The sequence below is a fragment of the Puma concolor genome, chromosome A2 (assembly GCF_028749965.1).
Source record: "Puma concolor isolate L17-30 chromosome A2, mPumCon1.1.hap2, whole genome shotgun sequence".
NCBI classification, from domain to species: Eukaryota; Metazoa; Chordata; class Mammalia; order Carnivora; family Felidae; genus Puma; species Puma concolor.
The window spans coordinates 19,947,115-19,961,109 of record NC_141668.1 but is presented as its reverse complement, the minus strand read 5'-3'; the positions used below and the strand labels follow the sequence as shown (position 1 = coordinate 19,961,109).

Sequence of the window (13,995 nt, the reverse complement as noted above, 5' to 3'; positions counted from 1 at the left end):
ACACCCCCAACCTTCCCTTTCTAAATTTTTTTTTTTTTTAACGTTTATTTATTTTTTTGGGACAGAGAGAGACAGAGAGCATGAACGGGGGAGGGGCAGAGAGAGAGGGAGACACAGAATCAGAAACAGCCCAACCTTCCCTTTCAAAGCACCTGATCTTTTTCTCAATAATGGACACCTGATGCCTTGTGTTCTCTGACCCCCTGTGTTGAGGCAGAGGTCCAGATGCTGACCTCTGCTATTTCTTCTTACACTGCCTCATCTGTTTTCCTGCCACTGAATTTTTTTTTTTTAATTTTTTTTTCAACGTTTATTTATTTTTGGGACAGAGAGAGACAGAGCATGAACGGGCGAGGGGCAGAGAGAGAGGGAGACACAGAATCGGAAACCGGCTCCAGGCTCTGAGCCATCAGCCCAGAGCCCGACGCGGGGCTCGAACTCACGGACCGCGAGATCGTGACCTGGCTGAAGTCGGATGCTTAACCGACTGCACCACCCAGGCGCCCCTCCTGCCACTGAATTTACTCATGCTTGCAAGATCCTCACGTGCACCCCAGTGCATTCCTCCCCCCGCCCCCCATCTTCTCCTCTTCTGTCTATTCCTGTCTATGCAATTTAAATGGCAACCTCTTCCCACAGTGGCAGCCTCTTCAGCGGGTAGTGTTGTAAAACAATATAGATCTTTTTCCTCCTTCCTCAGAATAACGAATGTCTTTTGTGGTCAGAAAGAAAATTAGTAGCAGCTGAAAGCAGAATTTTAATGACACTAAGACCTAATTGTTATTCAGCTTTAACTTTAAATCCTACCTCCTCTTCCACGAATTCCTACTAATTCATCAGCTAAATAATGTGGCTGCTACTAAAGGTTCTGACATCTAATTCTCTGTCTGTGCGGGTTTATTGCCAGGGTGAAAAATACTTAGTCTTTTTGCTTTCATTTTTAAAAACAAGCATAATGAAAATATAAAATATTGTTTAGGATTTATCTAAGAAGCCTTGGCAGTTTCTTTGAGAAATGGTTGAATGGGGAGATAGGAATCAAATTTGGAAGTCCTCTCTCCCAGCGTCTTAGTCATTATTTGAATAAGTGCGAACTGATGGGACATGGAGAAGATCTCTCTGTATTTTTAACTGTGATCCATATGCACTTATGTCTTGTAAATGTTAAGGTAAAGGGTAATTTTTGAGATGGCAAAAGGTTAGGAATTAGCCATGTAACCTTCTACATTGTGATGATTGTCATCCTCAGAGGAGGTGGGGTTTACAAAATATCCCACAAGTAGGGAAGGCGATTATTTCCTTCCGAGGCATAAGCCTGCCGTTGTGAGAACCGCAGCCAGAAGGTAGTGAGGATATTTATAAGCGCAGAAGCGGTTTCATATGGATTGAATCAGCAATGGGGGTAGCTGGAAGGTGTAGGAAATACTGTCATTCTCACTCTGTGTGTGCCCAGGATTCACTCCAAGGGTACAACATTCTGGGTGTAGTTTGCAGAATGATTGAATTCAAGTTCAGCTCGATGGCAGAGGTCCCTTCCAGACACAGTCAGATTAGTTCAGTAACTGAGGCGGGTCTGGGTGTGGAGCCTGAGTTTGCCCTTTAGTTACGTTCCAATGCACAGGAGAGAAATGAGCCAAGAGAAGAGACGATTCCTTTGAGACATGACTAAAGGATCAAGATGGAAAGAAAGCGAATGCTTGGGTGCTCCCAGATTCAAGCCGGTTCTCTCATTAATCTCAGATATAAATTATTGCTTAATGTAATCCAGTCCTGGGTTTACTTCTTATGCCCAAATAGTAAACATATCTTTATGGCCGAGAGGTATATAAACAACGTTTAACTTCTGGACCGGTTTTGGGGAGACTGGAGAAAGCCTTCTGGCTGCTCTAATTTGCTAGGAGTATAAAATCCTACTGCTAGTCTGCTTGTAATAGCTATCTTTAGTACTTGGCAGAGGTATTGGTCTTTTACACTGTTTTCCCTTTGAAATCTTAGCCTTAAGACAAAGAGACAGACAAAACACTAAAAAACAGAATTTCCCTCCCCTTCCTCCCTAATTCCCTCGCATCCAGATGAGATTGGATGTGTTTTCAGGGTGGTATGGCCATAGACTTCCCTGGCATCCAAAAAAAGAAAGGAAAAGGACAAGAGAGAGGACTTCTGGGTCTCTCTCACTCGACTTCTACTTCTAAACCGGATGTAAATACCATGGTAAGAATCTCACTAGACGGATTAGCTTCACTGGCTCCTTCAAAAAGGCTGTCTTCATGTTCCCTTACCATTCGTATCGGTGAGGGACTCAGCAGGAAATTTTAGGCCCACTCAGGATTCTGAAGAGAATTTAATAAAGAGACTGTTCACAAAGGTGTGAGTAGACTCAAGGAAACCACCAACGGATGCTGAGATTCCCAGGGCTTCACTGAAGCAGGAACTGAAGGATCAAGGGAAGCAAATAATATTCCACAGCCTGATGAGAACTGAAGAGGGGCTCCAGACAGGAACCAGAGTCACGGAGGGATGCGGGAGTATAGGGGAGCTCTGACCATTCTCCCGCCTGCCCTCCCTTTTGCCAAAATGAATTAAAAGACAAAAGGCAAGGGAGCCAGATGATATTATCTGCAGGGATCAGTCCCTCTGGGGAGGGAGACTGGAAGGGAACAGAAAGGGCAGGGGAGAAATGGAGACTAACGAGTGCCTATGCTTCAAAGATTATTAAATCAGTACTGGTCATGTGCTTGGTAATGCCTGACCATCTTGTACAGTGGTAATAGTCTCTGCCTAAAGAGACAGACCATCTTCATTTCTTTCCTGTTATTGTTGTTAAGATTTTTTTAAGTAATCTTCACATCCAACGTGGGACTTGAACTCACGACCCCAAGAATCGCACGCTCTACCAGCTGAGCCAGCCCGGCTCCCCAGTCTTTGTTTCTCTTGGTAATTTTTTTTTGAAGTTTATTTATTTATTCTGAGAGGGACAGCATGAGTTGGGGAGGGGCAAAGAGAGAGGAGAGAGAGAGAATCCCAAGCAGGCTCTGCACTGCCAGCACAGAGCTCGATGTGGGGCTCGAGCCCACGAAGCCATGAGATCATGACCTGAGCCAAAACCAAGAGTCAGACACTTAACCGACTGAGCCCCCCAGGCGCCCTGATAATTTTAGACATTAAAAAACATGATAGTGTCTTTTCAATAAATAGTGTGGAGGAAACTGGATGTCCATATGCAAAAGAATGAAGCTGGATCTTGCTTTATACCGTATACAGAAGTTAACTCAAAATGGATCAAAGGCCTAAACATAAAAGGGAAAGCTACAAAACTGTCAGAAGAAAACACTGGAGAAAAGCTTCAAGATGTTAGTTATGACAGTCGTTTCTCGGAGGTGACACGAAAAGCACAGGCCACAAAGGTACAAATAAACCAGACTAAATACAAATTTAAAACTTCTGTGGATCAAAGAACACAATCAACAGAGTGAAAACACAATGAAATGAGTGAAATATTTGCAGATCACATATCCGATAAAAGATTAGTACCCAGAATATACAAAGAACCTCTAAAAATAACAAAGCCGAAGCAACCTGACTTAAAAAGGGGCACAGGAATGAAAGATATTTCCCCAAAGAAGATACACAAGTGGCCAATAAACAAATGAAAAGGTGCTCAACATCACTAATCATTAGAGAAATGCAAGCCAAACCGCAAGGTGATACAATTTCACGCCCATTAGGATGGCTACTATCCAAAAACAAAACAGGTAAGCAAAACCCAGAAAGTAGCAAGTGTCAGTAAGGATGTGGAGAAACTAGAACCCTTGTGCACTGTTAGTAGGAATGTAAAACGATGTAGCCGCTGTGGAAAACAGTGTGGCAGTCCATTACAAATTTCCAAAGAGAATTATCATCTGATCCAGCAAGTACACTTCTGGGTACATATACACGGGAGAAACGACGGTGTGGTCCCCACACACCCAACTTCAGAGCAGCGTGCTCACAAGAACCCAAAGATGGAAGCAACCCAAGTGTCCCCTGAGAGATAAATGGCTAAGCACAATGTGGTCTGTACATCTAATGGAATATTGTCCAGACTTAACAAGAAAATTTCTACACATGCTACAACGTGGATAAACCTCGAGGACATTTTGCTAAGTAAAGTAAGCCAGTCACAAGAAGACATATATTCTTTGATTCCACTGAGGTGCCTGGGCTGGGCAAATTCATAGAGACAGAGGGAGAACGGTGGTTTCCAGAGGTAGAACGGTGGGACTGGGTAAAGGGCAAATGGGGAGTTACCGTTTGCTGGGTATAGGGTCAGTTTTGCACAATGGAAGGATTCTGGGGGCTGGATAGTGGTGATGGCTGTCAATATAATGGAAATATACTTAACGTCACTGAACCCTATGTACACTTTTGTAAACGGTTATGGTGGTGAATTTTATGTGCATTTTACCACATTTGTTTTTAAAGCTGTAGTGTGAAGAACTCAGTACCGAAATAGTTAAAATCAAATTTCTCCAACATGATTTTTGCGCAAAAGAATTTTATGAAGGCTGTAAATCACTTCCTGAGTGAACTCACAATCAAGGTGCGCTCTAACTTGATTTGGTCCAGAACAAAAATCAAAACATGACAGAGTAATATGAGCTGCTTGAGGGACCTCAATAATTAATGAACTTTGAAAAATACCCTAAGCCTCTAGTTATTTATAACGAAAATACTATGCATATACAGAGCTGTTTATATCTGCAAGAGTCTACAAAGCAGATAAATAATTCAAACACAGATTTGCTCACCTGGGTATCTAAGGGCAGTGAGAGGCCAAAGGTCACCATGCTGTCCTATTCTTCCGATAACCGATGGTTATCGATTCTTGTTTTCCAGACACGCACTTTGCCGATGTCCTATGACTCCTAAAGGGCCCTGTGACATGACTCCAGGTATGATTTCTCTCTTTATCATCCTCTTTCCTCTTCTGAATATATAATGTTTCACCTTAAGGGAATAGAATTCTAGAACTACCTCTTGTCTACTTGCACTTTTTTATGTAAGTGTGGCCCTTTCCATTTTTATTATCATTATTATTACTATTATTTTTATGTACCCCCTAGACTGTTTAATGCTCTCAGTGGCTTGCATCACCACAGACCTAAGGAAGACAAGAAATGAAGGATGGTGTTCAGATCATCCCTGAGGCTCACTTGGCTGGACAGGGCCACCTGCAATGAAGGCAAAAGATGTGAGATTGGTTCTTTCCCTTTCACAGTTCCCAAAGGACTTTGTTTCTGTCCCTTTCTTAGAAACCACTCGTAAGTGTTACCTTCTGTGATGGTTGATTTTATGCGTCAACCTGACAGGGCCACGAGGTGCCCAGACATTTGGTCAGATGTTGTTCTGGGTGCATGTGTGAGGGTGTTTCTGAGCGAGATTAACATTTGAATCAGTAGACTGAGTAAAGCAAACTGCCCTCCCTGATATGGGGGGCGGGGCTCATGCAATCCAAGAAGAAATGAATAGAACAAAAAGGCTGAGTGAGAGGGAACTCTATTTCTCTACTGAGTGGAGGCTTGTGTCTTCCTCTGCTCTTGGCCTGGAATGTATATCATCAGTTTTCTGAGGTTTCCAGCTTGCCAATTTCGGATCTCAGGACTGGTAGCCTCCAAAATCATGTGAGTCAATTTCTTATTTTCCATATATATCTTACACACACATATTTATCCTATTGGCTCTGTTTCTCTGGAAAGCCCTAAGATACCTACATTGTTGGAAAGATTTGCAGCTTCTTTCTTGGTCTTTATAGTAGCAAAGATTTGTTTATGATGGAAGATAATACAGTAGCAAAGGCCAATATGAAAATAATCACTTGAATGAAAGTCACAAGATAAAGATTCTAACTTCAATGTGTTATTAACCAGTCTGGTGAGACTGTAGGCAATCCAGACACTATATGTATAAGTTCACTTTTGCTGCCTTTCAGAGCATCCCAGATCTTAGTGGCTTAAAACAATCGTTTATTTAGCTTATGCTTCTTCTGGGCTGGTTTTTGCTGGGGTTTTGCTCATCTGGTTTTTGCTGGGTTCCCTCAGAAATCTTGGGTCAGTTGGCAGGTCGGCTAGTACTGGATGATCTAGGCTGGTTTCACTGAGTGTCAGGTAATGGAAGGCAGCTGGCCAAAGCCCCAGGGAACTAGCCCCCCCCCCCCCCCCCCCCCCCCCCCCCCCCCCCCCCCCCGTGTCTGTCACTATCCAGAGGCTGGTCCTGGCTTCTTTACAATGGAGAAATAGACTCCACCTTTTAATGGGAGGGGCTGAAGTCCCAGTGCAAGGGGTGTGCATACAGGGATCCGAAGAATCTGTGGCTGCCTTTGCAGGCTGCCACCCTGAAGCCCCCAGTTTTACATTCCTCTGATTTAACTCTCCCTGTAACCTTGGGAAGTAGCATTAGGACGGGCTTGGATCAGATCCCAGGTGTGACTTAAAGAAGTCGTATCAGATCCTTTGAATTCTGGGATTCCCATGTGCGTCTTTTTGTTTCTTTGGCACCTTCGGAGTCCAGGCTCTCCTTTCTGGGACAGGCATCCTGCTAATTTAATTCCAAACACTCATCTGCGCAGATGTCATTTCGCTCAGGAGGAACGAAGCAGCAGCTGCATTCGGTATAATCGCTATCGAGCAGTCAATCCCTGTTTATAAAGCACTTTTTATAAAGCTTATTATGCACAAGGCACGTTGGCAACGAAGGGTGGGACCCTCCGTGGAGAAAGGTAGCTGAGGAGGTCTGGCCACAAGGCGTAGATGTAAATTGTGCACAGTGCCTACAATATATGGTACGTTAGACACCAAGAGGCTCCCGTTACTCTCATGGGAAAGCATCATCTGTGCGTAATAGACTTCGTGTAAAAGCAAGGATTTTACAGTTCCTGCCTCCTCCTCGTGGCTGTCAGAATCTCTTGCGAGGCCCATCTCTTCTCCCCTTTTTCTTTACTCTCATCCCCTCGATCCTAAGATATTTTGACACACGAGGGAATTTCATCGGCTCCTTCACGCACGCCCCTCTTCTTCCAAGAAGGCAGCACCCTCCCTTCCCAACTTTCTGTGAGCAGGTTGTATTCCATATCGATTCCTTCTCAGAGCCTCTTCCTAAAGCGCATCCAGGCCCGCCTCCTTGCCTCAGCTTATGCCACTTCCCATTAGTGGATTCCCCACTCCCCCTCGTGTGTGTGTCTCTTTTCTCCCTGAAGGCCTTGTTCGTCTCTTACCTCATCCTTGAAGTTTCTGAGAATCCCTATTTGGGGGATACAGATTTGTCTCAACTGACAGCTCCCACGGACTGGCCTGCCTTATCTGCCACGAGGAGTGAACCCTGTCTGCCAAGAGTGGCAAAGGGAAGGCATGGTCTGCACCTGCCTCCACCTCCCTCCCTCCCTGAGGGCCTAAAACACTAACTCCAGATCAGTCAGGTGGGACTTACCTTCTCTTGGGTACTTTCAATTCATTTTCTAAATCTCTATATCCTGCTACCCATAATGCAGATCTCTTGAATAAAGAGATCATGATGTATCCCAGTGCCTGAAACAGGGCCCTCTTACATGGGTTGTGTGATCAGTCAGTTACCGGCTACCTGAGTGTTTCCTGTGCTTTCCATCAGAGCCTGCGTGATTTGCCCTTTCACAAAGCACCACTATTTCAAGCTGGCTCTTAACTAGATGAAGTGCCTTTCAGTGTTTGCAGTGCGTGGCTTATGGAGGGATTTCTTGCACTGTTCATTCACCTGTCTCCTGTTTGCTCGTCCTTCTGTTTTATTATTCAGTGCCATTGAGATGCTTTGGTTATTAAACCTCATGTCTCTCAAACTCTATTTCCTTTCTGCTACCTCCTGACATGATGTCTTCCTGAATTCCTTCTGGTCTTCTTTGATCTTCTTCTGAACGTCCTGGTATAACAGCCACAAGTCCTCGTGTCTTCTTCCAAAAGATTTCACACAGTCCCATCTGGTTGTCATTTGAACATTTTAATCATTGTGATCTTATGTCGTTGTAACTGCCCTGACGAGATCCACCGTTCTGTCTGCAAAGGTAATCCGAGCTAGAAGTTCTCAGTAACCCTTGTCTAGCCCCCTGCTCAGATTTTATTCATGACCTGATGCTTACAATTCCTTTTCAAACAATTTTTTCATTGGCTTGATTTGTCTGCCCTTGCCTGTGAGCTTTTGAGATTATCTCTTCCCAGACTGCAATTTTTACCTTTGATCTCAACACCAGTTTTTAATACAGAGTACCTATTAGTGGGGCACCCCCCGAAATCCCTTTGATATTTACTTAGAACAGATATTATTTGGCTTAGTCAAGTCCTACCTGGACTTTATCAGGCTCTACCGGCCCAATTAATTACTACCATCATAATCTGGATGCCATTGATTTCTGCAAAGACAACAAATGAAGTCCCTCATGTGTTGTACTGTCTCTCCCCAACCTTCTTCATAATCATGATGAGGTATCAAGTGTCTAACATTTTGAAGGATCCTTCCTCACCATATTGTGTCAAGGCCCCAGGTTATATTCTCATGGCTCCTGTGTTTTCCCTCTTTAGGCCTTATGGCAATTGAAGTTAAATGCTTATTTGTGTAATTATTTGTTTAATGTCTATAGTCCCACTAGGCTGTTATTAGATAATGAACTTCCTTATGAAGAATCGTCTCTTCTTCTTAGAAAGGGATAAGAGAACATAAAAGGGTACGATGTTAATGAATTAAATTATCTCAACTTCAAGGGTCTCCCCTGTCTTAGTCAATTTGAGCTGCTATAATAGAGTACCATAGACTGGGTGATTTATAGGCAACAGAAATTTACTTCTCCCAGTTCTGAAGGCTGCAAGTGCATAAAAGGAAGCAATTACTGATGTTTTATGCTAATAAGGGTTGAGACAAAATACTTCCTCCCCTTGCCTCTTCTCCCTCTACCTAATTCTGTCTTCTCTACCTGGTAACATAACTTTTATAGAGATAGTGCCTTTTATCTTGATGCCCACGGTGCCACGTTCAGGTTCTGGTGAGGACCTTCCAGCTTGCAGACTGCCACCTTCCCCTTGTACCCTCAGATGGCAGACAGTGGAAGCTAGCTCTCTGGCCTCTTGTAATCCCATTCGAGAGAACTCCACTTTTATGACCTAATCACCTCTGAGACCCCGCACCTCGTTATACCATCACATTGGAGATTAGATTTCAACATTTCAGTTTGGGTGGGGGAAGGGGAGGGCACAAAAATTCAATCCATAACATCCCCACAAGCTTTTACTAAAGTGGTTGAATGGAAGTATAGTGTTTTGATTAAGGATGTGGGCTGGGAAACCAAGCTGTGTCCTTTGGAGTCCTAGCTTTGCAACTGTGTGACAAAGTAGGTTGAGTGAGTTATAACCTCTCTAGCCTATATTACTCATCTATAATATGGGGATAATATTAATCTCTACTTTGTAAGGTCCTTACAGGGATTTAATGAGTTAATATATATAAAGCACTTATAAGGATACCTGGCACATAGTAAGTACTCATAAACATTCGTTGTGCTTATGTTTTCATTGTTATTGTCATAGCAATGGTGCCTCCTATGGCCTATCCTCCCATTTCATGATATTCTGTAAAAATTTAAGTATTCCATGAAAAGCACCAGGAGTTCAAGGTGCTGCCATCTCAGATTCCTGAGAAGCACTGTCCAGCCTGTTTTTCGTCACACAAAATTGGGAAGGGGGTGCAAAATTGGGTACATGAAGGGGATAGAGGCACACATTCCTTGCTTTGTCTGACATCTGTACTCCTGGGAATGTACTCTCCCTAAATACAGGAAACAGAGAGTCTGTCCCTGCCTTTTCTTCCCATTGTCAATTACGTTAGCATGCTGGCTCCAGACTGGGGGAGACCCCTGTTCCACACAGAAAAGTTAAGAGTAAGGGTAAATAATATTATTGGGGCAAAGCTACCTAGTAGCTAAAGCTCTAATTAGCACCTTCTTTCAGACTACAGCTCTTGACCGCTTTAATTCTGCCCTCCCAGTAGCCTATTCTGTATGTCCTCAAGGCGCCCCATGCCTTCTTTTTTGATGCCCAGAATCCCAAAGTAGGGATTCTTTTCATACAATTCCAGCTTAGGGAGCATTTTGGTGAAGTAGCAAGAGCAAAGATTGAGCAACGAGAAGTCCAGACTCAACGAGAAGTCCAAATTCCTGCTCAGCTGCTAACAAGTCAGGTGATTTGGGGCAAGTTTTTGTCTCTGGTGGACCATCAATTCCTTCTTCTATAAAAGGGAAACCCACCAGGGGGGCCTGGGTGGCTCAGTCGGTTAAGCGCCCGACTTCGGCTCAGGTCATGATCTCACAGTCTGTGAGTTTGAGCCCCGCGTCAGGCTCTGTGCTGACAGCTCAGAGCCTGGAGCCTGCTTCAGAGTCTGTCTCTCTCTCTCTCTCTTTGCCCCTCCCCTGCTCATGCTCTGTCTCTCTCTCTCTCTCTCTGTCTCTCAAAAATAAATAAAAAACATTTTTTTAAAAAAAGGGAAAATTCAATAAGATAAGCTTTTAAATTATTTTTAGTTCTGACATGCTATGATTATATATGAAACGGTCTTTCGAGTGAATTCTTTTATTTATCCTTAAAAACATTAACTGATGCTTCTGACACCTCTTGTGTCCCTTTACCTTGACTCACATTATCCATCTGCGCTCATGGTAATTGAACATTCTGGGTTTGGATCTTAGCACCACCACTTGAATTTGGGCCAGTCACTTAACTTCTCTGGGCCTCAGTTACCTCATCTGTCAAATGGGGATAGACATAGGGTAAATGTGAAGGTGAAAAGAAAGCACTTAGAAATACCTGATTCCAAAGGTATAGTCTTATATCCTGCAGGGCATTAACCAGTTTTTTTTCCCCCCTTTAACTTAGTGAACTTATTTCAGAATGCCTTTCTTTGTGTATTCTGAATACCCTGTAACCATCATACTGGTTTTCTCATTACTTAATGAGCTGAATAAAATCTTTCCCATGTTTCATTCAGTTTTTTGTATGAGAATCATGTTTTTTGAAAATTATTCTTTGACAGGTCCTAACTCTGTCTTAAGGCATTGTCCTCAATAGATTAACACTGGCAAATCTTGCTTTGCTAGAAATGCTGATTAAGTTATTTTAAGAAACCAAAACCACACTGGGTTTCCATTTTTATACTTTCTGCCCCCTTCTTCCCTATGTCAGTTACCTAGAGCCAGGTCCTGCGGGGGTGACAGTGAAGAAAAAAATCCCTCGGAGGAGTCTCTATCTCCTGGAAAAAGAAATAAGCAAGCAGTGAGATGAGCCAAGCAAAAAGAGATACTTTCATTGTGGCCTTTACATTTATGACTAGCAAGATAATGAAGGAAGGTAATTCTGAAAGCTTTATGTCAGTTTTAACGGTCCCTCAAGCACTGAGAAAGATAATAGTCAATGGATGGTGTCCATAAGGATTTTTTCTCCTTCTCCCCTGACAGCCATTGACAGGATCATTTTGTATTTGCAACTGCTTTCACTGAAGCATGGAGAAAAGGCCCTGTAAGGCCAGGAAGATGAGGGCGACTTGCCTGCAAGGATTTCTATTGTCATCGCTATGGCAATAATAGTTACTATAATTTTCATTCTGCTTTTCCATAGAGTGTCTACTTTGTGGAGCTCAAGGCTATGGGATTTGGGTCACATAAAATCACACTAGCATAAAATCATGCTTTGTAATCTTGCAAGAGTATTTTATGAAACTGCACAGGGAACCTATGCAACAAGATAAAAATAATTACCAATGCAGGTCACTTGACTAATACAATTATTTATGGGATGCTAATAGCTTTTCAGAGGCTTTCAGATACAGTGTCAATTTGACAATCGTTTTTTTTCTTCTTTGGATTGTTAGACCATAACCCGTGTTTCTCCCCAAGGACATGGCTTATCATTTGGGGGAAGGGGGGCGGGTAATGTAAATTAATTGCAAATCAGCCCTCAGTCCTCGTCTGGTAGTTTCTCTTTATTACCCGCAATTAAGTTAGAAGGACAGGAACCATGTCTTGTATTTCATTTATGCACGAGCTCGTCTCCTAACACCGCGGTCCGCATAGAGTAAAATTTCAGTGTTAATTAGCTTTCCAACAGAGAGGATCAGACTAACACTTTCAAAGTACCACTCCGCGGAAAGAGCCTTTGTGAATGAGGCAGGTGCGGGAAGGAGGCTCACAGGTGATCTTGGGGGGGGATGAAAATTCCCTAAGAGGGGCCACCAGGCCAGGAGAAAACAACTGGAGACCAAAGGGGTGCGGAGAAAAAAGGTGAAAAAGAGAAAGACAAGCAAAAAGAAACAAAGCCAGCGACCGAACGAACTAAACAAAAACCAAAGAAAAAGTCAAGCTCCAGGGACGGCGCAGACCTTAAGCGAGGACGCGCGGAGGAGCGGAGATTACAGCCCAGAATCCCTTGCGGCTCCTCCTCCCCTGGCGGCAGTCTCCTAGGCAACCCGGTAAACAAGATGGCGACCGCCGGGAGCGATCCCCAGTGGCCGATGCCTTCCTCTCTCCAGGGTAGTTCACGACGTGGAACCCAGTCGATACTGTCGCGCTCAGAAAAAGAGCGTCAGTCTTGCTGGTCTTCTTCCCCCATGGGGCAGAGACGGAAAGGTACTTTCCACAGAGCCTCGTCCTACCTGCTCCCGCAGCTCGTTCACCGCTCTGTGGAGTCGGACGCGGACGGACAGGACTGCGGGGACGAGGGCGAGGGCGAAGTGGAATCCGAGGAGTCCTCAGAGTCCGAGATGCTGAATTTGGAGGTGTGCCTTCCCCCCGTCCCCTCCCCCGCTCGCTCCCTTCTCCAGGCGTCCGGGCCTGCTACTCAGGTGGCAATGTCCCGCGCCTAGGCTCCCGCCCCTTTCTTCCCACCTCACCCTTGGCCTGGAATATTTCCCCGCGTCTCCTTTATTTCTCAGCAGCACCTTTGGTTTCTTAAGAGTCAAGTTACACAGCGTCCTCATGGAAAAGTTTCCACCTATTTGTATCGGAGTTCTACATTTAGCTTTTAAAAGTTGTGCTTCGACAGTATGGTGAAGAGGCAGAGTTCGTCTTTGGCATCCCCTACACCCTTTTCTGTGATTTTTGTGAAGTGCTCCAACACTCTCCAGCTTGCAGTCCCCTTCATCCTCCTTCCGCGGGGAAACAAAAAATTACTCTCGTGATGTAATCTGATAAGCACGAACTCAAACATTAAGTGACTTAGAAGTTTAATGTATTGCTTCTGCCAGGGGTATATAATGCATTATGCAAGACACGCACACCCACCCATCCACCCACCAGAGAAAGACCCTTAGAATGTTCGAGCAGCTGGCTCACCGTGGTAGTATTTTCACAGGTGGGGAATGTTTCTTAAATTCCCATCTGTATTGGCTGACGTTCACATTAATTGCCTTCACCTTAATATAAATTCTCTTTTTTCTACAATACCTTTTCTAAACATTACCCAATTCTACTTCTTTCCTACACTCATCATCATCCTCTTCCTTTTTTACCCCCTGGCCTAGGTTTTGGGGTTTTTTGCAGGGGTGGGAGGAGTGGGGAGTTGGTCCCTTCCTACCTCTTATCACTTCCTTCCCTTGGTCTCTAATACATTGTTTGCTTTCCTTCAAAAACACAAATTGATTGGCTTGCTTTGAATAAACGATTGGATTTTCCTCTTTGTCTTGGCTGCCAGGAAACTCAGAATCAGTATTTTTCTTAATTTTAATAGTTTTTTTTTTTTTCAGGTTTTTCCTCTCCCCTTTCCTCTTCCTTCATAGTCTAAACTGCTCCAAATTCTTTTCCAAAGTAGATAGAATACAGAGAAATCGAATGTTTCCAGTATCCCCTGTGACATTATGTGACATTCTGGCTTCACCACTTCTCATCTTTGCCCATTTTCTTAGCATGTGTTTCTTTGTTATTCCTGCTCTCTTTCACAGACTCCTTTTCCCATTTGTCCT

General features: G+C 43.8%; 1 protein-coding gene across 1 annotated transcript in view; it reads left to right on the top strand.

The window, feature by feature from the left end:
- Positions 1-12,482: 12,482 nt before the first annotated feature.
- LRGUK (leucine rich repeats and guanylate kinase domain containing) overlaps positions 12,483-13,995 on the top strand; it is a 72,886-nt gene continuing 71,373 nt past the window's right edge. The window contains exon 1 of the mRNA XM_086689765.1: positions 12,483-12,813. Within this exon, the coding sequence (XP_086545891.1) occupies positions 12,517-12,813 (297 nt within the window). The 5' untranslated portion in view covers positions 12,483-12,516. The remainder of the gene's footprint in view (positions 12,814-13,995) is intronic.